A 24,535-nucleotide genomic window follows, 5' to 3' on the forward strand; every position below is an offset into this window, starting at 1 on the left:
GTCACTTCCCTATAGTTTCATAGCTTGGCTTCTTTCTATATCATTTTGAACGCTTACTTATCTTAAGCACATCACAAACATTCAGACTTTCCATAACAGTCCCAGGGAAGAAAATGAACACTGCCTTCCATATTTTACTTAATTAGCAGAACACCTCCTGATTTAGGAGAGGTAATTAGAAACTCTGCTTAAGCACATCTTATCATTATATGTTAAAAGTACTCTATTAACTCCTATCTTTGGAGTAGATTTGAGCTCGAGAACACACTTCCTGGAAAAAGAGTTGCAGAGAAATAATCGTGGTTCAGTTTCACTGAGACAATTCCTCTTGGAGGCACTGGAAAAAGGTAGAGTAAGTAAAATATGATGATTGTATATTCCTGGAACCTTCCCTCTAAGATTAAGATAGAAGTGACGATGGAGTACCTCTCTCTAGGCCCCTCACCCTAGTGCTGGTGGTTCATTACCAGGCCTAGAATTCAGATGACATCTTTTAAAGTCACCGAAGAGGTTTCAGCTGTTCAAAATTGCCTCAGTTGCTCCAGATCATTTCTGAATTTTGAGTACCCAAAACTCTTTTTTTGTTTTGTTTATTGTGTTTGTTGGCACAGTGTTGTAATTTGATCTCTGAGCATTAATTTTAGGTATGTATATATATGCATATATTATAGTATGTGCGTGTGTGTAGGTGTGTATGTACATATATATATATAAAATAATAATGTCCATACTAAATAAATTCTTCATACTCTTGAACTTAGGCACCACAAAGCTATGACACGGAAACCAGATGCTTTCAGTGCATAGTCTATATATGCCCTGACAGTGAAAAATTCTGATTAGAGCCTATGGCTCTATCAGCAATAGAAATGTTGCACCAAAATAAATTTTTCAGATAATATTTTATTGGCTATCAAGACACACTGGATCTGTCAGTTTAAAGAGCCCTGATCAATTAATGGGAAAAGCCTTCAGATTTAGTCTGTTGGAGAAGTAGTTTTGCCCTGTGTGTGCATGTAGGGCTTTTATGAAGAGAAGATTCATACCACCTTTGGGGATGAAATGTTCATCTATAATATATTTCTGTGTTGACAAAAATCATATTTAAAATGATGGTTCTTAGATGTGGTGCAAGTTATAGTCTCCAGCTTTATTCACAAGGAAAGCTACCACAATGGCAAATGAAAATAAATAAATAAAAATAAATAAAAATCCAGGCATGTTACATGGGTGTTCTCAAGATTTTTATGCTGCATTTACAAAATTTTTTGGCTTTTGTCAAAAAAGGTAAACAATGTTAAAGCAAAGAAAATTACTGTTAGAGACTAAGTCATTGTAATTGTGACTTCAAAAATAATATGATGAACCTCTGTATGAAAAATTCATTTCAACTATAATGAAGGGAGAATAATTTTGATACTAAGATTAAATATTGAGCCTTCTGAACATAGGTTACGTTTATGATGCAGTAATCACAATGGGGATATCAACCTGTAGGAATGAGGACAGTAGTTGTGCATTTTCCTAAGCAGGAGGCAATAATTTCTGTGACTAACAAAATAGACTGTGATTCAAGCAATTCAAGTATATTACTCCTAGAATAAATTCTGGAAATTACGATGCCACTTTTCTGGGTTTCTCATTCTGTAGGGATATCTGTTCTTTTGTTAATTTATTAATTGAAGTCTAATCCTGCCTAGCTATAACATGGACTTTGAGAAGTTGTTCTTTGGTTGTGGTATCCAGATCTCCTTAGAATCTTGAAAAAAAAAATTTTTTTTTTCCAAAGTCACAACTGAATTGCCTTTTGTAGGTGTCAAACTTTGCCTTTTTCTTTGCTGTCAATTAGGTGTGCATTGTACAGAAGAGAGACACCAAGAAAATGTATGCCATGAAATACATGAATAAACAGAAATGTATTGAGAGAGATGAAGTTCGAAATGTTTTTCGGGAGCTACAGATAATGCAAGGCCTGGAGCATCCCTTCCTAGTCAATCTGTGGTAAGAAACTCTGAAATTATTTCAAGGGTCTCTTGTTTGCTCCTTATTGCTGCATCAGTTCAGGCTGTGGAAGGCTGGAAAATGAAAAATATGAAAAAAATATTGGTGACATCTTTTTTAAGGTATTTTGGTTTTGAAGAGCTCTTTACTTTTCATGAATATTTCAAAAGTGCCCTTTTACACTGGAATATTTAAACATCACATTCACCTTTTTGTTTCTAGTGTGGTTTCTCTCCACGTTATTACAGCAGCACATGGAGATGTGTAGTTCTGTCCAGCTTCATCATTTCTTTTTGACAATACCTGGATTAAATAACTGTTACAAGGTTGTGAAATATCAAAACCAACTATTCAATTAAAAATGTTTTGAGTCAATTCACAGAAAATTTGAAATTCAACTACTATTTTAAAAATGGGTGACATGGAAAAACAGAAAAACATCTTTTCAGCACCTGGAATTTCTCTTATCTTCCCTATAATAGCCACTGAAAGCTTCATTCACATATGAGTATGAGAAAATGTTGGTCAAGTAATGAGTAGCTTCAACTACACCACTGACTTAAAATATATGATGGTTTTTATGTAGTGATAGTTATAATGGGATGCATACTTTTCCTCTCTTATCTAAAAATGACCTATATAATTTTTTTTTTTAAAAAAAGTATACATAGGATACATAAATCATGACGATATGTTTTTTTTTTTTTTCAGTTTGTGAATAGCTTGATTGGCTGTAGATGGTCAGAGTGCATACAGACCTTCGGTTTTGTGAGTTTTAGCTGTCATACTGGAGGTCATTGTTTTTTGCTCTTACTTCACTGTATAGACGAGCAATTTCTTGTAGACATCTTAGCACTTTTTAAGACCTAAAAGCCAAATGATTTTCTGGCTTTGGTGAGCATAGTTTTAGTGTAATTGCACCCACTTATACCAGCAGAGAATTTGATCCCAACATTCATTTGAAAGGGACCTAATCATATACATATGTCTCAAGTGCTCTACTCTTGACATGGATGATCATACTTGAGCTAACCTAATGTCTTGTTGGAAGGTTAAAGAAAAATTGCACACATTGTAAGTGTAATACAAAATTTTCCTTGTATATTTCCAAGGTTCCAGCAACATGTACTCTAGGGATTTCATCACCAAAATAGTGGTATCTCTTATCTTAAGGGACTGTGGAATTTTCTTTCATGCATTTGTATAATGTCTTTTGAACCCATGAAAACTTTTGTTCTTTAACAAAACAGGGCGAAGATTTCCACTGTGTACCTAAACACTGTGCAGAAACAGAAAAAGATTGATATGATTGACAAGATACTTCAGTAAACATAATGATGCTGAAGAATTAAATATCAAACATTTATTATGAAACAAAAAATATGCTACATTACAATTACTGAATTATAATCAGCTAACAAACTTTTATCCTTCCTATTTTCATGCCAAAGATTAAACATGGAATAGGCAATAGTTTAAAATGTGTTGGATGTAATAATGATTTTTGTTTCAAGAAATTAATTTATTCTTCTTGTGCTTCTGAGATATTGTCACAAGATCTCAAGACTCAAATGTCATACTATATGTTTATATGAGAAAAGTAGAAAATGAAAGATAACTCCAGAATTAGCAAAACATTTCATCCAAAAAGGACACTATTCAAAATACATCAGTGCATGAACAGTGTTCTACATACAATGTCTCTAGCAATGCTTATAGCTGGCCAGTCTGTCTGGGGTAATTATTTGGGAAAATGACAAGATTTTTCTTCGAAGGGAAGGCACAGAAGAATCCTGCCCACCCTGTCAGATCATGTAATAAGGGACAGGACACCTGCCACATATGGGGCCTGGAATTCATCACCTGCATTAATGCATATAACACATCACCAAGGTTATTTTTCAAGATTATGATATGAGAGAAGGTAATATGTAATAGCCTGAAGACTTACATCTAGATCTAAAAGCACTAGCCACGTTCAATGGGTAGTCTTGCGAAGACATGCAGTTGACTTGTACAATCATAAAGCCCTTGTTGCTGTAGCATACACAGTGCTTTGTAGCCTGAAATGTCCATGTAGACAGCCTTTGATTATCCTTATGGATAAAACATGATCTTGCAAAGGTACATCTAACCTAGTAGGGAAAAGAGCATCTGGGAGCACTTCCAGGCACTGCCTGGTGCAGCTGGACCAACCCTTGGCATGTGCATGTCTCGTATGAGCCAGCCATTTCCCAGAGAAGCTCCTGGGATAGTTCCAGAGTCACAGTGTCCCAGGGATCACCCTGGTGTGGCTGGCACAGCAGTAGGGACTTCTTAGCAGAGGCAGAAGTTCTCTGCCAGCTGGTCTGAAATGCTCCCCAGCATGTTAATCTACTACTATAACCAGAGTGGCTAAGCTGTAGCATACCCTACCCTAGGGATCTCTCTCCATTCTTCCTACTGAAAGTGGACAACCATGTGGTCAAACCCCAGATATGTGTGACACTGATGATTGAAGGACTTGGACATGCACAATTAGAGCTGTAGAAGATTAACCAAAAACAATGTTATTGACAAATACATAATATTTTCAGCTGAAGTGTTCACTTCAAACACTAAACATTCAAATTTCCAGCGATTCCAAGCCTTGACTCCAGAGTGAGCTACCAAACCACTTGAGAGCCTATATCACACCAAAGGAAATTCTTGAAACCAGGCCCTCCCCAGAATTAATCTTGTCTACCCCAAATAACTTTTTCTTTGTACCAAGACCATAATATGATTCTATAATTAGCCTTGCGCAATCATAAATGCATTTAAAATAGCTTCTGATATATTTCTGGAGTGTCTCCTCTTGCAGATGACCGTCGCATAATCCCAACCTTCAAACACTCTGTCTCAACTTTTGCCTGAATTTTAAGATATTCTGCACCTTGTCTTCAAATAATGGCTTTTGTTGTTGAACTACCAGGGCAAAACACAAAAATCATAACTGATCCATTAATACCAGTCACACCTGTTTTAACAGTTCTAAGCCATATGAAGCTATTAAATATATTAAACATATTGCATTTATTTAATAATTGAAACAGTTTTATTTGTTTATTTACTAGAATGAAAAATGGAACACTGCAAGTACAAATGGAATATTCCTTAAATATACTTCATGCGTTTCCTGCAATAATCTCTTAAAATAACAGCATTTTCATTGATTGTTTGTGAATTAGCAGCCTGTTTAATGTATTTTCACTTGCAGTCTAGATGCAATATTAATTTGCATCCAATATGCTTACATTGTAGCTATAACGTATATTAAATGATTAGCAGGAATCCATGGGATTTCCTCCTGAGTCAATTCCTGGCATACTAATGGAAGGAAACAGTTGAAGCTGCATTTCTTCTATATCAACTGCAGCTATATTTGTGTCTTGTTTTTCTGAATCAGATTTTTTTTCTGTTCATTTTGTTCATTGCATTGTAAATGTAGAAAGGGATGGTAACAGGAGCTGCTAACTCTATCTTGTCTCACAAACTGGAATATGAGTATAAAAAGAGAAAGTTATGTCATTGTGTATGGGTATGAACAGAGCTGCAGCTCACGTAAATGTTGCATTCCCTTTTTCTGTGACATTTTGGACTGATTTGTCTTTCTAGACTCTATCACGCTCACTAAGGGCACGTGCTTTCATGTCAGTTTTCATTAATCCAGCATAAGGTATGATTTTTGGTGAATAAAACACAGAAACCCCATCAGTCTACTGAATGTAAGTTGCATCTCCCTAATTAGCTAGGGTATCCAACTTTGATTTCCCACAGATATTCAGACGTAGTTGTTCTGAGAAGGTAAGTACTAATGTGCCACCTAAAGCTCTGTTGCAACCCCTGTTTAAGTAGACAGTCAATGACATTGTTCACCTAACTAAAAAAACACTAGCATCCCTATAGAAAGTCAGAAATTCAGTTGTAAGCAGGACTCCCACCAAGATGAGCAGTGGTGCACAGCTTTTCAAAAATGTTTAAATCATGGTGTATATGTGTTTTACATTAGATTTTCACTGGATAAAGACCAAAACCAGCCTTAGGAACTGTAGTAAGGTTTGTACAAAATACTTTGTGAGCTTGTAGTTAAACAGTTTTGTAGTCTAGGAAAAAAAACACAACCAACCGACCAAACAGGAATCTGGCTGCCCAGGCTGAGCAGAACCTAGGGCCTGTGTCTCCTACTTTCCAGGAGTAATGGTAGTGCCAACAGCATTTTTCTGATATAAATGTATCTTATTTGCCCCCTTGCCATTTTTATCTGGAAGGGATGATGGAAAAAATAGGGAATTTATTATCAAAATACTTGCAATTTTTACAAAATAAAATTTTCTATAAGAACTTCAGTATCATCAGATTTTTTTTTTTAAGATTCTTATAAAATTAAAAAGAATAAAATATATAATACATAAGAAATTTTATAAAATCATATGTCTTATTTCATTCAAAATGTCAAATCCCCAAATTCATACTGAAAAATATAGTTGGAGGAAATTCCACTGTTGGCAATTTTTCTTGAGTTTGTAGGACTCTCTTACCAGAACTGCTGATTTTCAAATGTTAATCATCCAACCTTTCAAGATATAGAATAAAATGAATATAGCATTAAATCTCAAAACAGATCCTTGAACGAAAGGGAATACTAACCAACAACATTGATCTTTCCTTGAGGAATTACATCATGAAAGAGAAAAGTTGGCAACTCAGGAAACAAATATGAAGACAAGAAAGACCTGTAGTTATATATTTATAATTGCACAAAGAGGTAATGAGACATAGAATCAGTTAAATCCTTCTGTGAAGACAGAGAAGAGGAAAGAATGTAAAGCTTCTGTAGTGGGTAATCTGTTACTATCCATCTGTAATCTCAGTATATACCAGAATACAGAACAGCTAATATAAAACAAGGGTAGCATCTTGACTCTAAAAGTTCTCTATTAGAAAGCTTTTTAAGGCTCATGCATCTTCTCTGAGCTTTATTAAATTTAACTTCACAGTCTGAACTTATAAATCATATTATTTGAAGTATGAACTGTCTTTTATAACATCTGACACAGAAAAGAATCATTCTTCTGTAAATGTCCGTAATAGCTTGGAGGATAACTGTTTTTCAGGAAGGGCTTGGGATAGATTTATAACCTTCATTTTAGAAATGAAATTGAATAAATGCTTAAAGATATGTGAGCCTTGTAGCCAGTTTTATCACTGTTAGAGGCATTTCTGGTAATAGAGATTTCTTCTTAAAATGAAAAGCAGTCCTGTATTTTTATCAGACCCTTTGTATGTTATGTGTATTTTGAGCATAGATGAATGAGCTGTAGAAATGTCAGCCCCTAAAACAGTCCCACCTGGGACTACAACATGCTCCTCCAGGATCTAGCATTTTATCCTGTGTTTATCCTTCCCCAAATATCTGAACATCCCTTGAGCAAGATAAGCAGCATTTCTGAAACCATCCATATTTTAAATATCTTTCTTACACCATGAATTAGGACTGAGCCAAGATCCAAGTTACTCCTTATCTACCAATGTGGTTGTCACTTGTCATTATGTTCAAACATAAGTAGATACACTGGCTACTTTGAAAATAATACAGTTTAGTACAAAAAACAGAAGTTTTTGACAAAAAAAAAAACTATAAAAATGTTTTTTTTCTGATGATTTTGATCAGAAAAATCTGTTTTGTAGACCATTCCTCAAAACTTCTGGAAAATAAGTGATCTTATTTTTAATAGGTTAGCTTAAAGATGTTATGTCCTTTTTTAAATTGTTAGAACATTTTCAAAGGCAACAGAGGGAGACAAATGAGGATTTACTTTTGTCAGCTTACCGGTCATTTCCTAGTATAGCCAGAACAATATGCTTGATATATTTAACAACCCACAAAGAAGTGTTAGCTGTATTCACAGAGTGGCTCTATATTTTGAAGTATTTTTCTTTCTACTCATCAGTTTCTGGAAAATGCACCTATTTTGTAAGATAGACCTACAAGAGTACATTACTCCTACCAGCTACAGTAAGACTAAGTTTCAAATACAGTGAAAACCGGAAGAAGTAAAGAACACATGTCATAGCAGAAATGTTCGTGGATGTCTGAATTTACATAATACTCCAATCAGTCTTAAAAAAAAAAGAAAAAAAAAAAAAGAGAGAAAAAAAAAAGGAGGGAAAAGAAGGATGAAAAAAAGAGCTGGAGAGAAGAAATTATCTATTGTCTCGAGCTGGATGGATAATGTACAGACACATACAAATATCACTTCCCAGTGAAAGTGTCATCTCTAGATTAGACAGGAAGAAACAACATTTTGGACTGCCCCATAAAACAGCTCTTCTCCTCAGACTGGAATCAAAAATGTGCATGAACCTACAAACTCAGTGAAGCAAGCACACCTGGTCAAACATCCTGCTGCTGGCTGGAGCTGTAAATAACTTATCCAGGTGCACCAGTTGCCTATCAGAGACCTAAGCACCAACTGTAGGTGGTTCAGTTCAGTTCCAGCTGAGTTTCCTTAGTGGCTGTACTGTTGTGGATGTGAAACTTGCCCTGACTTAGCAGATCTAATCTAGAGAGAAAATATTTTATAAGACATGGAAAAATTCTTTTCTGAGATCTAATATGACCAGCTTTCTGAGCTTCATGGGTCTCCATACCAAAGGCAGTGAGTAAAAGCCATGATCTAACAGAAAAATGATTTAATATTTTTGGAAGGGAGTGAGGGCTTGTGGTGGTTCCTGTTAGGGCATAGCTCTGTGCTGGGATTGCAACTAGCCTGACAGCCTCTGCAAGGTATAGTGTGCTGCTGAAAATGAAAGTCAGTCCATAATGATGTCTATCTTTCTAAAGTATGTGGTGGATCCCCAAAAGGTCATGAAACAACAGATCCTGACAGACAATCTGCCTTTCTGGAGTTTAATGAAGGTGTCCAATGCTCTTAGCTTTCTTTTGGTTATACTCAGCTCCTCTAAGCTTACTCCATGTCGTTAATTTTTTTTGAACGTACTCCTGCAGATGGTAGCTGGGGCATGAGCCTTCCCAGGAAAACCCCAGGTGCAGCCAGAGACTGCTCCCAATAGGCAGCTTGCATGCCATCAGCTTGTTTTGGAAGCTGACTGTTTAATAAGACAGGCACAAGCTTTTCTATGCCATTTGGTCACAGTGCTGGAGAACAGTCACGGACATGTTATACAGCATGTGTTTCTTACTTCTTTTGTGAATCTAGCAGAGGTCATGAACCCCAGGTCACATAATTCTAGGTCATTCTAGATATCTAATGGGCTCCAAGATTCCATTCTAGGCAAGAAGATTCTGAAAATCAATGCAGAAAGGTATATTTAGAATACGTCTTGCACAGACATTAGATGGGTGAAATCCTTTCACTGTAGAGGGAGCCAAGGGTGAGTACTTTCCTCAAAAAGCTAGATCAATTCACCACTGAATAAATATAAATCTGGAATAGGTAAAGATATAGAAATCTTAGATATAAGACTGAAAAAAGTAATAACAAATCTGTTCTCCAGAGCCTGGTAAAAGATAACAATAGAGGAAAAAGGGCTGTGAAAGGTGATGAGGCAGCAGGAAGGGTAGGCTAATTGGAAGAAGAGAATACAGGAAAGATTTGTCTTGAGTTGTAAATATTCAGGATATTATTTCTGGCTGTGAAAAGTATATTGGACTCAGCCCTGCCAATAGGTAACCTTTGAATTCTTGTGCTAAATGACAGCATTAGCTGCATGACCCAACAATTCTTTATTTTGTGCTGATTTTAGCACCCTAAGATACTATCTGCCAGTATTGGAATGCTTGTCTTGAGTCTACCTATATTGAATTTTGTTCTACTGACTAATTGTTTCCTGTGAGAAATTGCTGCCACCTTGAAATATATATCTTTGGAATTATTTTAATTCTTTCCTCCTAAAAGTATGCTGGAATTGGCCTTTGGCATGGTTTAAGTTTTGATCTTTTTTGCATTAAAAATACTGCAATAGGTATTTCACATCTTTTATGTCTTGTTGCATTCTGGGACTATTCTTAAGAGCTTGTTTTCTACATCAATCTTACTGAGACAAAGACTTTATCTACTGACCCATAATAAACTTTTCTCATGCAAAACTTTCACTGCAAGAGGAATTTTATTATAAACACTGGTAAATTTCAAGCTGCTGAGAAAAATAGTCCCTTTAAGAGTGTTCAGTTTTGGTCAAGTTCCTCTTATGAATTCAGGATTATTGCCTCAATCTGACTTCACAGGGAGATAGTTATTTCATATCCATATGCAGACCCTCATGAATATGTGGTTAGCCTTACCTCTGCGCTGGGTCTGTGGTACACACAGTCACGATAATCATTCTCTTGATTCTGAAGCAGAGCTCCAGTGCTGGGGAGTGGGTATTCTCAGGAGACCTTGCTGGAGAGCAGGATTGCAGTGCTCTCAGCCTAATGAGGTGGGAAAGACAGCCCCGAAGACATAGACATTGCTTCAGACTCCTCAATTGCCAATTTAGGAAAACAGTGCTTTTTTTTCTTTCTTTTTTTTTTTTTTCTCTCTCTCTCTCTCTTTGCTTTAAAGGTTATGAATGCCAAACATGATATCTAGAGTGTGTAATTAAACTGATAACCAAGGTCCTATAGGTAAAGCAGTTCTCGTAATCAGTGCCAGAGTAATGAGTTCATCATGCACAACTACTATTTTCAGGCAGGCACAAGTGATTCTTACCTATGCTATGGAAACAAGGACTGCAATTAGCCTGTAGTAAAAGCTCTGCTAGAGGCAGACTATACAAGATGCATCTCAGCACTGCGTTAACAAAGCCTTGCAATTGTGGAATAGCTGTCAGATTGCAATACTGTCTTGCATGTACTTGTAAAATAGTTCATAAATATACATCCAGAGAGTGAATGCAAAGTAGGTGATCATTAGAGAATGAAAATAAGTGCCTAATAGTTGCACTGCAAAATACTGATACTGAACAGATCCTGCAGATCTACACATAACCTCCAAGAATAATTTTAACATTTTTGGACTATAAGTGGTGTAATATGGCTTTGAAATTACTCCTAATAGTTTATCCTAAAATATATTTTAGGTTTTAGAATACTTTTAGTTCAAAGCAGAGATAAAACACATAGCTAAGTTCCTCTTTATGAATAACATGTTGATAAGTCAGGGCATTGATATTATAAATAAACAAACAAACAACAACCTCATGGAACTAGCAAGCAATATGAAAACAGTGATAATTATAGTAATAGTATAGTAATTATAAGTCCTATGAGGAGCGGCTGAGGGAACTGGAGTTGTCTAGTCTAGAGAAGAGGAGGCTCAGGGGAGACCTTATTGGTCTCTACAGCTGCCTGAAAGGAAGGTGTGGGGAGCTGGGGGTCAGCCTCTTCTCACAGGTAAACTAGTGATAGGACTAGAGGGAATGGCCTCAGGTTGCAATAGGAGAGGTTCAGGTTTGAAATTAGGAGACATTTCTTTTCAGAAAGAGCAGTCAGGCATTGGAACAGGTTGCCCAGGAAGGTGGAAGAGTCACTGTCCCTGGGGGTGTTCAAGGAAAGGTTGGATGTGGTGCTTAGGAAAGTGGTTTAGAGGGTGACATTGGTAGTAGGGGGATGGCTGGACCAGATGATCTTGAAGGTCTCTTCCAACCTTTTCTATGATTCTATTATTCTATGATTCTATAATTATGTTATTTGGGTAAGAAGTTCAGATCTTTTCTTTTTACATCTGCTAGAATGCCAAGTCTATTTTTCATATTACCAAATATTAAAAGTTGAGAACATTTTTGAACAAATTTGCAAAGGACAGAACAGAAGCTGAAAGTCTATCTGTATACATATGAGGTACTTAAATAAATAAATAAATAAATCAGTCATGAGTGCAAGACAATTTACACTTTGCATTAAAAAAAAAAAAGTATCAGAGTGGTTTTAAAATAGTAGATAGTGGAATTGAAGTGAAGAGGAAAGTTCCCGATGCATTGTTGTTTTAATATTGTCTGCCTGCTTAAGAGATTCTTTGCCTTAGTTCATTAAAATTTATCAAAGCTTATTTTAAGATCAGACTCCAGACTTTTACAACATAAGAATGGATTTAATTCAATTTTATTGAACTATAATGGTATTTATTGTACTTGCAGAGTGCAGAGAGGAACTCATACTAAGACTTCAGAAAAATGATTAATGGTATCCTGTTTCTAAATTAATGACAGTTTTGCAGTATAAAGTTCTCATTAGAGGGACTAACTCTCATGTTTCATCAGTATATGCCACATAAAGGAGGATTTAGGGTTCCTTTTTTCTTGATGTTGTACTTTTTACAGGTAGTGTCCTGACCATGGAAATGTCATGGGCTCTGAAGAAGATGGATATTTAAATTCATCTGTGAAACAGTTATGGACAGGATGAATGTGACTTCTGCCTGTGACATTCTCTCTAACTATCTAAACTAGAATTTATTCAGGACATAGGGAGTAATCTCTTTCTTGCCAAAAACCAGGGCGCTGGGACTGAGTCTTGATGCCCAACTGATAAGTAAAACAGAACTAATAGAAATAACTCTTCTTCTTGACCATAACTTTCATTGCCTCAACAACAGATGGCCTGGGAGAAGGTTGAGAGAAGACAAGAATGCAAACAGAAGTGATAATGAGCCTGGGGAGGGATGTAAAATGTGGAATGAAAGGAGAAGGCGTTTTTCCCCTTCAGTCTTCACAAAAAATGAAGCCTAATCACAAAATGTAGCCAGTATGGGTGTAAAAATCAGATTTTTCAATATCTGAGCTTGAAGACCAACATTTACTTTAAAAACATTTGAAAATAAATTAATAAATAAATCTTGTAAAGTTTTGGTGTCAAATAATTTTAATGAGATTTAAATTAATGTCACTGAATAAAGCTATCTGAAAACACTTGGTATCCAAAAATAATCCATGGGACATGAAATTCAGTAGTTTTCATAACTTAGTCATCGAAATCTCGTAAAGGATTTGTCAGACTGAACACTACTCAGCCACTTCAGTCTTTTCTAGCATTTATATTTTCTTAATTCACTGCTATCTTTTTTGATAAGATCAAATTCTCCAATATATGTAGATATTATTAGGAGTTTCTTCTGAGTATATGAAGCATACCTTTTGGCTATTTTTAATAACCCAATTCCTAGTTTTTAAACAAGATAAGTATCTGCTACTTTATGCTGGAAAACCTCTCAGATTCTGAGTGGGTGTGCCCATGTTTTTAAACTTTCCTGTATTCTTAAAAGTATAATAGCATCTATCTCAATTTTAAAGAGAAAATAAACAAAATCTTGTGTCAAGAAATAAATTTGCTATTGCTGAATTTAAATTGGAGAATATGCATTTTCAATCATCCTAGAAAGCAGCAGAGTAGGTTAGGTTTTGTATTTCAGATCTCTCAAAAGAGGAAGAGAGAACAATTACAGACCTCTGGACATACTGTTTTTCCTGTGGGAGCTGAAAGCTCTACAGTCATTTTTAAAAAATGACCAAAATACTTTTGCATACATTGAACTAGAACTCTTAAAATGCTCCCTTGAGAAAAATCTTTATTTGCAGACAATACTCAAAATGAAAATGTTCTGTCACATAGAAAATTTGAAAATGATAATCAAATAATTTGATAAAAAATGGAACAGCATATTCTAAGCTATATGCATTTAAAAGGAATTTTAGGAATTAAGATTCACAGGACACTGGAAAAATATAGAAGTATCATTTAAGATATTAACATCTAAGAAGGACAAAATATGTTATGCAGGTCTCAACTGCTGTTGTCTTATTGTTTATCACGTAGCAAATAGTCTCGCCTATAGTTTTGTTAGTGCAGTACTTAGAGAAGTGTAAGCATTGCTTTTTTATAGTCAGTACAACTAATTCTGTATGAATGATGAGTAATACAGTTTTCGCCTTTTGAAACAGCTTTATTGGATAATCTGGGTTTGTCTGTGAACACCTGCGAAAATATGTGAACACCTGTGAAAAAATGTGAACATATTTTTACTAGATCTGGGAGGCAACATCAACATCATCTTCTTCCCTTTGTGTTCAGTACAGTTTAGTTTGCCTGCATTTAAGCCTGTCATTAGTGAAGTATGGGCTTAGATAAGTTACTTGCAGTTCTGTTATCACTATTCTGAAAGCCTGGTGTCATCTGATGTTTAAAAAAAAAAAAAGGAAAAAGTCTGATTCTGATCAATATTTGGAACCACAAAATTATGGGGCAATACTAATGAAGCATGGTGTTGTTTGCTAACATTTTTTTAACAGGAAAGAAGACTTTTTGCTTTACTGAAAAAGCAGGTTAAGCTGTGAGGATATAAAAATGTAGAAAGATGAATTAAGTGTTTGTTTGTTTGTTTGTTTTAAGAAACTGAGACATTGAAAATGGTATTGTGAGCATCTAGAACCACAGAAAGCAGTGTCTTTGGCAGTAGCTCTGATGTGGTGTCCTCATGTACATGTGTTATTGAGAAATGAACTACTTTACCTCCATATCCCAAATAGAAGTCTCTAACATACTGCATATCAGCAGCCTGGGACAGCTGAACAGCACAATATGATTCACTCAGTAAGAGGGGGAAAATACTACATTTATGACTCTTTGATCCAGTTCAATGCTGAGAAAGAAATAAAACTTTTCTGTCGGCACTGCTCTGTCATCTGTTTAAGTGAACTTGTATTTCATTTTCATCTGAGCACCTAAACAACTCCAAACTGCATCTCTGCTCCTGATCAATCAAGTCAGGCCTTACCTTGCTCAGCTAGGTATAGTAATCACTTGTGATGTACAGAGAAATGTTTGCTTGGCTGTAGTCTTCTGGATTTCCTCTCTTGTTCCTCGGTCCCATGATTCTCTGGAGCTGTCTGGCTGGGAGCCTGTTTCATTTTATGAACATTGGCAATGTCTAGTGAACTCTTTAAACTTTATTTATTTCCTGAAATTCAACTGAATAACCTGAGTATTTATTATTATTATTATTACTATTTATTCATTTTATTTCTATTTTTATGTAAATAATTCAAAAGTATGTTAAGATATTTTCAATACTGTTCTGACATGCCAAGTTTGGGATGCCCCATCAACAAATACCGAGTTGCCTGTGGTTCCATCTTTTGCTGTTTGGTACACCTGATGCCCAATATACTTTAACTGCATAACTAGTGGCAATGGCTAATACATTTAGATGAAATAACATCTTTAATTAGTGCTATCACAATCTTTGACAAGTATAGCCTGCTTGAATGACATCCTACCTTCATTATTCTGTAACTGTTCATTAGAACAGTTTCATTTCACAGTCTAGAAAGTCACTTTTGTTTGCTTTTATCTTGCTTACTCAGGAGACGACTGCAGGCTTAGCACGTCGCCAAGGCTCTTTTGCTCTCCTGAGGTGTCTGTACTCTTTTCCAATGACAAGAGACAACTGAGGCCCTTCAGATCAGTCTCTGCTCAAGCAGGCAATCCTGTCTGTATAACACCGTCTGCGTACTGGCAGGCACGACCTGTTTTTATGTATGAGGCACAAGCAACTAAGGGCACTGTCAGTGACTTCAGAATAATGAAGTTGTCAAGTGCAATCATATTGGGAGAAGCAGCACTGTGCACAGAAAAGGACAGGAGTCATGGCCAAGACTTCCCAGCCAGGCTGATGATCCAGGGCAGTGGGCAGCAGGGTCCAGTTACTGCCGCTGTCAGCCCTTCCAGTGCTGTGTTAGCAGAAACAGGTCCACTCTCTGCTCAAACACTTTTTTTCCTGCCTCCTCCCTATCTCCCCTCCATTTCATCAGTTGTGTGTAAATTGATTCAGATGCTTTGTTCTGGTTTATTCATTCATAATCCAAAAGTGGAGAATGCATAGTTATAGTGAAATTAAATGACAGTGTCTCTTTCACTGAGACGTGGTGTTTTTTGTTAGGTGATCAGTGGTAAAGGCAAAGTCTTATAACCATCTATTAATTAATTTGGAGAAAACAAACAAACAACAACAAAAAAACACGCCACATATCTTTTAATCTCCTGTCTTCCTTACTTAGAGAACTTGAACAAAAAAAAAAAAAAAAAAAAAAGTTGTGCTATCCTCTACCCTATTCCATGTTCTCAATGAATAATGAATTTTCACCTGAAGCTGAAGCAGGAACATAAAAGCATCACCTGTTTTTGTAACACCTGCAGAACATTCTTCTAAGGACCAGTCTAGAAAAGTAAGATGTGATGGTTCCTAAGTTTTCAAACATCAAACATTTGGAGAAAAATCATGTCTGTAAATAATATATATAGATATCATTGCAGATGAATGAGAGAAGGTGGATGGCAAAATGTTTATCAAGGAGAGATCCTTCTTTTCCAACTATTTCTTTAACATCCTCTTGTTACCACCTTGATGCTTCCTTCCTCTACCAGTGTCTATACCCTTATGTCTCCTCACAAGGCAACCTTACAGGCTGTTGTTTCTAACCAGGCTGGTTTTTGCTCTTATGGAGCAACTGCCAGGCTTCAGAAAGTAAATGAAAGGTCAGCTCAAATTGACCTTTTGCCCTATAATTCTACACACCCTCCGAAATATGTGAGGTAGAGAGAGAGATGGAGTCTCTTCCATCCATTCTGTGCTTGTGCCATCTCATTTCTCTTTATATATTTTTATATTTTATACACATACCTTTATTTATTTCTTTATTTATTGGAGAAGCAATGCTTGGACTATGCATTTGAAAAGCATGTCATGGGTGCTGCCATAATGTTCCGAATAACTGCACAGTACTTCTGCTGTACAGGAGATGCATGGGACATTAATTAATTAGGTTCTATTGTTCCTTTGTCTGTAATTTTATGTGGGTTTCCATGACAGCAAAGAGAGACAAATCAATCAAAGCCAGTAGTTAAAACTGACAATTCACATTCTACTCACTAGCCTCAAAAATGTGACGTACATTTAAATAATTAGATTGAGTGTTTGGTCACATGTTATACTGTTGTCTCTTCATTTACAGCAGCCTTCTATAAAAGTATAAATTATTATGGGCTGTTGATCTGCAACTCCAGTTTTTTGCTATTTACAGAGTAGTATGTTTAAATCTAAGAAGGATTTTTATCCTAACTGATGCAGTAATAACAGTAGTGAAACAGAGCATGGCTGTCATGCTGTATCTCAACTACATGTTTATAAGAAAGCTGTATATAACAGGTCTTTGAAAGTTGTTTTAACAATAAATTTAATGGAAAATAGCTTGTTGATTAAAATATATTTATATTTTGAAATATCTTTCTTCTACTGGAAAACTTCAGAATATTTGGAAACATCTTGATTCTCTAATGCTGACCCCAGTTCTGCTGCAAATTGTAGTCATACATTTGCTCACTGCTTCAGTCAGGAGGCAAAGACAAGAAGAGCTCAGGTACCTGCGACAGTCTCATTTGCATACATATTTTAGAGAAAGCTTGTTTCTTACCATAAGAAGTGTTTAGAGAAATGCCTCTTTAAACATAAGTTGTATTACTACTCTTAATCATTAGTGTTACCCTGTAGCATTTAAGATAGCTGTAGGCTTCCCCATGGGGGGAGATATGAAGTCAATATACATTTTCACAAATGCCAGCAGAGTAGAAACTTGGGGCAAGTAAAGGTCTGAATACTCTCTGCACACTTACTGTCAAATTGATCTGATTAAGGTCTTCAAAGTATGGCAGCCTTCTCCAAAATGGTCAGCTGACTTTGTATGCACAGTGTCTTCCACTTTAAAATGCTATTTCTGTTTTGTGAGATGGAGAGCACTGACATATTTTGTCGAAACACACACATGCAGAATATCTCTTCCTATTTTCAGCTGCCTTTCTAGAGCATCAGTGTCTGTGAATACTTCTCCTAAAATAGCTCCAAAAATAATTAAACATGAGGTGTTGCATCTGTGTCTCTGGCACAAGCCAGAGAAGTTGCTGTGCTTGTGGTTCCCCTTCCCCACAAGAAAAATTCAAAGCAGAAGAAGCTTCAAAGTATGATGAAACTCAGGCCCAGACACCTGTGGGGCAATTGCCATGTTTTATGACAAAACAAATAAAATTGCCTAATTCAACTAATGAGCATATTCAGTTGAAAAATATGTAGCAGCATCTGGTGGTAGGCAAAAGTTGGTCAGCTACAAAAACTATGTGTGTGTGTCCTCTGCTCCACGCACACCATCACTCTGAGCCCTTCTTGAGGTGGTCTTATGGAAGTCTAAGAATGCTCAAACAGTTGACTGCAGGATATCTGGTTACAAGCAAGCCCTGGTACGTACCCACCCTGCTGCACCTAACTAGTAATGAGCTATCCGTAAGAAATGATATTTCATACCTTATACCTCTTACCGCAAACAGGTGAGATCATATGACAAATGGTAGAAAACTTTGCAAGACTTAAATACCAAAACCACTAAACAGCACAAAGATGTATACTCTGAAAGGGGCTAGAGTGCTGGGAAAAGGACTTGCTTGTTTTGTTAGGGGTTTTTAAGGAAAACAAACACTGAAAACAACTGCAGTGAGAAAGAAGACAAGGTCACATCCAGATTTTTGAGATAAACAGTCTCACATTAAGGTTTAATCAAGTATTGGGATGCATCTTATAGACTTCTGTTGAGTAGGTAACTTGGGACTTCAGTAAGTGCTTGCTGTTACTACTTGCCTCTAAGGAGAAATACGAGGTAAAAATTGTTTTTTTTTAAATTCTCCCTTTGACAATTAAAAGGTCCACCTTGTACAAGGAGTTTGCCAAATCAAACCTGTTGATTCTGTTAACATTTTAGGAAAGAAAAGCATTGTCTGCTGAGGAAAATAAGTCCCTTGCAAAGCCTGAGGATGGAAGGATGAGGTAACTATGTGAAAAAGGAACCTCTGAAAGTGGACTTGATGTGTAAAGATGTGATGGGGAGTGAAAAGAATTACAAATGAAAGCCCAGACTGAACCTCCTAATACAGGATGCATTGGAGAATTAGGTCATTACAAAAATGGATGGGTTGAATAGGCGTATGATTACAGTGGTGACAGCCTTCATTCAAAGAGAAGGAATTACAGGAGAGTGTTAGAGACTGGTTCATTATTTGTGGGGATACTCAAAACCCTCCCCTTTGGCTCAGTTTATTTTAGAGTAATTCTGCCTTCCCCTCTATGTACTGCTGACATAATCTGAGTATAAGACAAAGTTGAAAGCATCTGAAGAAGCAGAAATAATGACAGTAACAATAGTAATGGGGCTTTTAGAAATGAATAAGTCTTGGAGATGAAGGATGGATTAACTTTTTGTCTGTAAAGGGTTATTGAAAGAGTATGTGCAATCCTCTCCTACTGATCCAGGAGACTGATCTGATAGGAAATATGCATAAAAGCTCTAAGGGATGTGGTATTGTGGTGTATCTATGAAACTACCACAGAAAACACAAGCCTGTTTAGTCCAATCACTAACCTTCCACTTCTGCCACCACCCCTGCCCCCACTCCCCACCTCCCTCACCCAAAAAAAAAAGAAAAAAAAAGAAAGAAAAGAAAGCATGAAGTGGGCCAGAAGAGAAGTAAATACAATTCTAGTGATTTTCAAGTCAGACACAGGACAGTAGAGGGGTGCAGGGGCCAGGGAAATGGGGGTGCCTTGTATTTAAGCCCATTGGTAGTTCCTGGGCAAAAGAGTAGATATTCTTTAGTGCTGGGAGGCTTATTCAAGATAAGTTTTCAGTATCTCGGGGTCTGTTTTTAGGCTGAATTTAGTCAAGATTGACATTTATACAAATTAATCCAGGAGCAGTTTACTGCAAACTGTTGTGACACACAGGCATATGTAAGCTGTAACTGGTTCTATGAATAGTAACTATGCTACACAAGGAAAGAAGTATGTCCAAAAAGCTGGGAAGCAGGAGGTCTTATGTACTTGGCAGAAGAACTCTTTGACCCTGAAATTGCCAAAGGAAATTTTTTATTATTCTTTTTTATTAATTTAAAAATGGGATCAATCAAAATTCTAGTAAGTGGTAACTTCCCCTGCAATAATGTTCTTCTGGCGCGTAACATAAAGCAATGTAAAAATATCTTAAAGAAAAAAAAGAAAAGTCTCAATTCCCTTCTTTGTCAAAAAGATAGGGAAAAATTCAACAGTGCAAAATACCATATGAAAAGTACCCAATGCCTGTAACTTCAATAGCTCCTAACCCTCACAAAGGCTTCTGTAATCCCCCCAGCCCCCTCAGGGGCAAGAGAACTAGAAGAGCTCTTCTGGAGGGAGGAAGATGCTTCTTGACTTTGGTGGGGGAGAAAAAGCAGCATGATGGGGTAAACAGGGTATAGCTGAAGTCTAACTGGTGCAGAAAGAAAGGGGATTCTGTGCCAAAAAAAAAAAAAAAAGGGTACAGTCTGAAACAGTCTTTTATTTTTAAGGATTTGTTGTGCATGTTTTGCCTTTGTTTTTCATGGTATCCTGACCTGTATTTCCCACATGAGATCTGCCTATCAAAGCACCTCACTAACTCACAGGAGAAAAACACATTGGACAACTAAGCTTAGGTCTATGGTTCATCTGGGGTCCAATAAAGGAAAGATACTTATTTTAGACATGTTTGTTTGTTTTTTAAGATATTGTTGCAAAAGATATATTAAAGTTGCCTTCTACTCTTCTTATTTTTTAGGCTAATAAATGCATTACCTTCTCTACTGAAAAGCAAAGCTTTCTATCCAGACTGGCAATGTAAATATCCTTTCCTACTAATGCAATCATAAACTTTCCTTCATGACCTTGAGGAAACTTAGCTAGGTAGAGTTATTTCCTATGATTTGAGTTTGATGTTGTCCTCTCATCTAAGTTGCAGCAGATTGTTTTGCATGATGAACTGTTTTCTTGAACTGAGAATTCAAATGAAGCTAACATCTCTTCTGTAGGAGACTGTGAAGGAGACCAAAGATTTAAGGCTTTTGTTTTTTTCACTTTAGTTAGTCTTCCAAAACCCACAGGCTTATTAGTTCAGGTCAGTTTTGATTGAGAATGAACTGGGACATCTTGGTCTTTATTACAGAAACATAAAATGATGATGAATGGTGGGTGAAGAGGTAGATGAATTATCCATAGAACAGCAGTAAGTGACAGTTCTTTTTGGAGAAACAGGAAAAACTTTTACAACCAGCAGTCAATAGATAACAGGTAACTAAAATTTCTGACTACATTTTATTATGTTCTCTAAGGCTGTGTTTATACTAGCAAGAAGAACACGACTTGCCCTTTTGGAATGGATTTGTAGAATTAAGCAATTGTTGCTGAGGGTTTAAGAACCTCGTTATATTAATTTAAAGGTGCTTTACTTCATCCTAAATCTAGGGCCTATGGGCTGTGTGTCTCATGATGTGTACCAGCTGCATCTCTAAAGTGCATCTTCCAGTTCATTCCAAAATGAATGGGCTTCTAGACTGCTCAGTAAAGTGTATCAGACCACAGTAGCTGGGGCTGTGCGTAGAATCACTTCAGAATTATGCCCCTCATCTAAATCTGTAATTTAGACACACTTTGTGGTAGCTCTCAACTGTCTCAATGTAATTCTCAATATAGTATGGAGCTCTAGGCTTATGTCACTTAGAAGACATTTAAAAGCACAGCTGTAATGCCTTACTTAGACACTGAAATCAAGAGCCTATCCAAAAAAAAAAAAAAAAAAGAAGGAAACAACAAAGCTCTCCTAGAGGACACCAATGTCCAAAGGAGCACCAATATGGTGCAAAAGAAGTTGAGACAAGCTTGCCTGCTGAAAGGTATAACAGCAGGGTCCACAACTGATGGCACAAAGTTAGCAGAGAGAAGAGAGTCGTGTGTGTGTGTGTCCTGTTGCAGTAAGAAAAGAGGAGGAAAAATAGAGATAGGAAAAATTCAGTAGTGGCCAGCTGGAAGAAGTGGCAGGGAAGTGCCAGATGGACATTCTTTCCAGTGCACAAGTGTCTACAAACACTTTTCCATGGGAATGACATACCTTTCCTCAGGATTCCCTCAATCTTCCTGGCATTTTCTTGCTTATGATGCCATTAGAACTCATGGGAGAACATTTCACATGCATGTTTCATATGATGCCTGGCTGCTAAGCTCTGTGAATGGATATTGTTAGGTAACTTTGAGATATGTAAACAATTACATACTATATTATCTACTGGGCTGTGAGGTTACAAACTAGAAGCTGCAAGGAGTATTGGGTAACAGAATAAAAGCTATAGGGCCAACTTGCAAGCATAGTGTTGCAGAATCTGGCAATGCAGTGCTGTGAATGGGATGCTTCTCTTTAAGGTGAAGGCACTGACACTGCCTCTTTGGGGTTTGCAGGTAAAATGTTAGAAGTGAAGGGTGGGCAGCATGATTAGAAATTAAAGGTCCTCAGTAGTACAGTAGTTAAAGCACCTAAGGCACCGTGCAACAAATATTGTTTTGGAATCGGTCTCCAAGGACCCAGTTCAGAACAGTGAAAAGCTTTAAGCCTCATTAAGAGAAAAACACCCCACAGTTCATACATACTGCAGATAACTATATCTTTGTCCTTTCAGACATCCGCTACTGATTTAAATGCCTTTGTGTTCAGGGAAGTCTCCTGCTAATTGCCAGTCCTAAATATCCACATTTTGCTCCTTCCTGTCACTGTATGTAAAATTATTTGATCAATATTCTATATTGGTGACTTGTTCAGAGGCAGAATCATTGATTTTAATATTTTAAGTCAAAGATAGAGGGCTGTCATAATTCCACAATGGTAATTACCTTGTCATAATTAGAGTTAGGTACTTAGTAATAAGTAAAAATGGTAGAATGCAAAAATAATAACTGGAGGCTTTTATAATTAAAATTGCTAATAGTGAGTCACAAACAGGAGCAGCTGAAAGGGAGGAAATGAAAGATGCATCTGTGTGGCACTTTCAGCAATCAAATCTGTCTCTGTTTAAACAGGAAGCAGTCAGGGCATCAGAATAATTTTTTATGTTTCAGAGAAATAAACAGACAGCTATGGAAAAGTGGTACCTCTCCTTCCTTCAGTGAAGCATGTATCTATTTGACGAATGTGACTGTGCTTCCCTTTGGGCTGGAGTTCTTATCCATATACGAAAAGAAGAATGTATCTGTAATGTAAAAAAATAGCTACCCCTTGTCTAGATGAAAGATTAGGAGCTGGCTGTGGAGAGATAAATTATTACTTACTCTTCATCTAGACTTTCCCCTATCCTTGAATTTCCTGAGCTTCAGGAGTCCACAGGTCAGTGCTGTCACATGTACTCTTGGTGTGTCCATGGCATTTGTGTTTCCTCTAGGTGTCTACCCTTTCCTGGTAACATCTCACTTTTCCCTCACCTTCTGAAGGTACTGCTAGGAAAAAAATATAACCCAAGGGTGATTTTGCCTCAGTTTACTCAAAATTAAAGTTTAAAATGAAGATGAAAATTTCTTCTACTTCAGGAAGAGGGTCTTGAGATCCACTGAATTTACTAACAGCATTTTTTACTTGTAATTTTACTTTAATTTTAACTTGTAATTTTTGTTTTACGCTTAAAGTAGAAAACAGAGAACAACAGAGAACAGAGAGAACAGAGAACAACAGCAGAGAATTAGTTTAAATATGACAAGCTTTTTTTTGGCTGAAGTCTCTGCTGTTTTGAATCATATATACATTCCCATAGAGAATGAGTGTGAAATGCTTTCATTCAGTTATGACAGCACTTTTACAGCAATTAGCACCATTCATGCCTTCTTTGTGCTAACAGAAAAGATTACAGCAGGTTGGAAACAAGGAAATGTCTGACCTAACTACTATATATTTGGAGTTTTTGTTTTGTGTTCTAGCTGTATGGACAAGAATATTTTCATTAAATCTGAGTTGTATCACCAGATTTACATCAGCGTTATTTTTTGAGTTATCAAGGCTACTCTAATTTCGCCCTTAGCTTAGAATACTCTAATCTTTTTCCTTTAGATCAAAATATGAAAGCAAAACTGTTCACAGAAATAGGTTTTCTAGTTGTTTAGAAGTCTGTTTTTTTCCTTAGACTTGTTTTCATCCTCCTTTTCCTTTTGTTCTCCAGGGTGTTGACTGAAAAACAATTAAAATTTCTTGCTGTGGAAACTAAGCTTTACCTCAGAATTACATCGGTAGCTGTCACCACACACCCTTCTCTGTCTTCAGTAGGTCCCAAGACTTTTTGGCTGGGGATTTATAAAGTTGAAAGTTGTGAAATGTACAAACTTATCTCTTGTGTGCCATTACCTGGAGCAGTCTTCAGAGGAGCCTCAGGTCATCCAAGTGTAACTGATTCGTGCTCTGGGACTGACAAATTTCTGCCTTATTTCTTATCATCCCTTTTCTGTCCTCTCCATGCCTGCTCCTTTGTCCTTTTTTCTTTCCTGATCTTTATTTCTTTTTCAGCTGTTTGCTCATATTACTCATCTTTTTAGCATATTTTTTCTATACTTTCTTTCTATGAAAGTAGCACCAATAATATCTTATATTTTCGCATCTA

The 24,535-nt window shown here is 36.6% G+C and overlaps 1 protein-coding gene across 7 annotated transcripts in view; it reads left to right on the forward strand.

Moving 5' to 3' along the window:
- Positions 1–24,535, forward strand: part of STK32B (serine/threonine kinase 32B) — a 175,434-nt gene that overhangs the window by 37,125 nt on the left and 113,774 nt on the right. For all 7 annotated transcript variants that reach the window (XM_080590340.1, XM_080590336.1, XM_080590334.1 and 4 more), the window contains exon 3: positions 1,850–2,001. In XM_080590340.1, the coding sequence (XP_080446466.1) occupies positions 1,883–2,001 (119 nt within the window). In that variant the 5' untranslated portion in view covers positions 1,850–1,882. The remainder of the gene's footprint in view (positions 1–1,849; positions 2,002–24,535) is intronic.

The sequence above is a fragment of the Anser brachyrhynchus genome (genome assembly GCF_964034855.1).
Source record: "Anser brachyrhynchus genome assembly, chromosome: 4".
NCBI lineage: Eukaryota > Metazoa > Chordata > Aves > Anseriformes > Anatidae > Anser > Anser brachyrhynchus.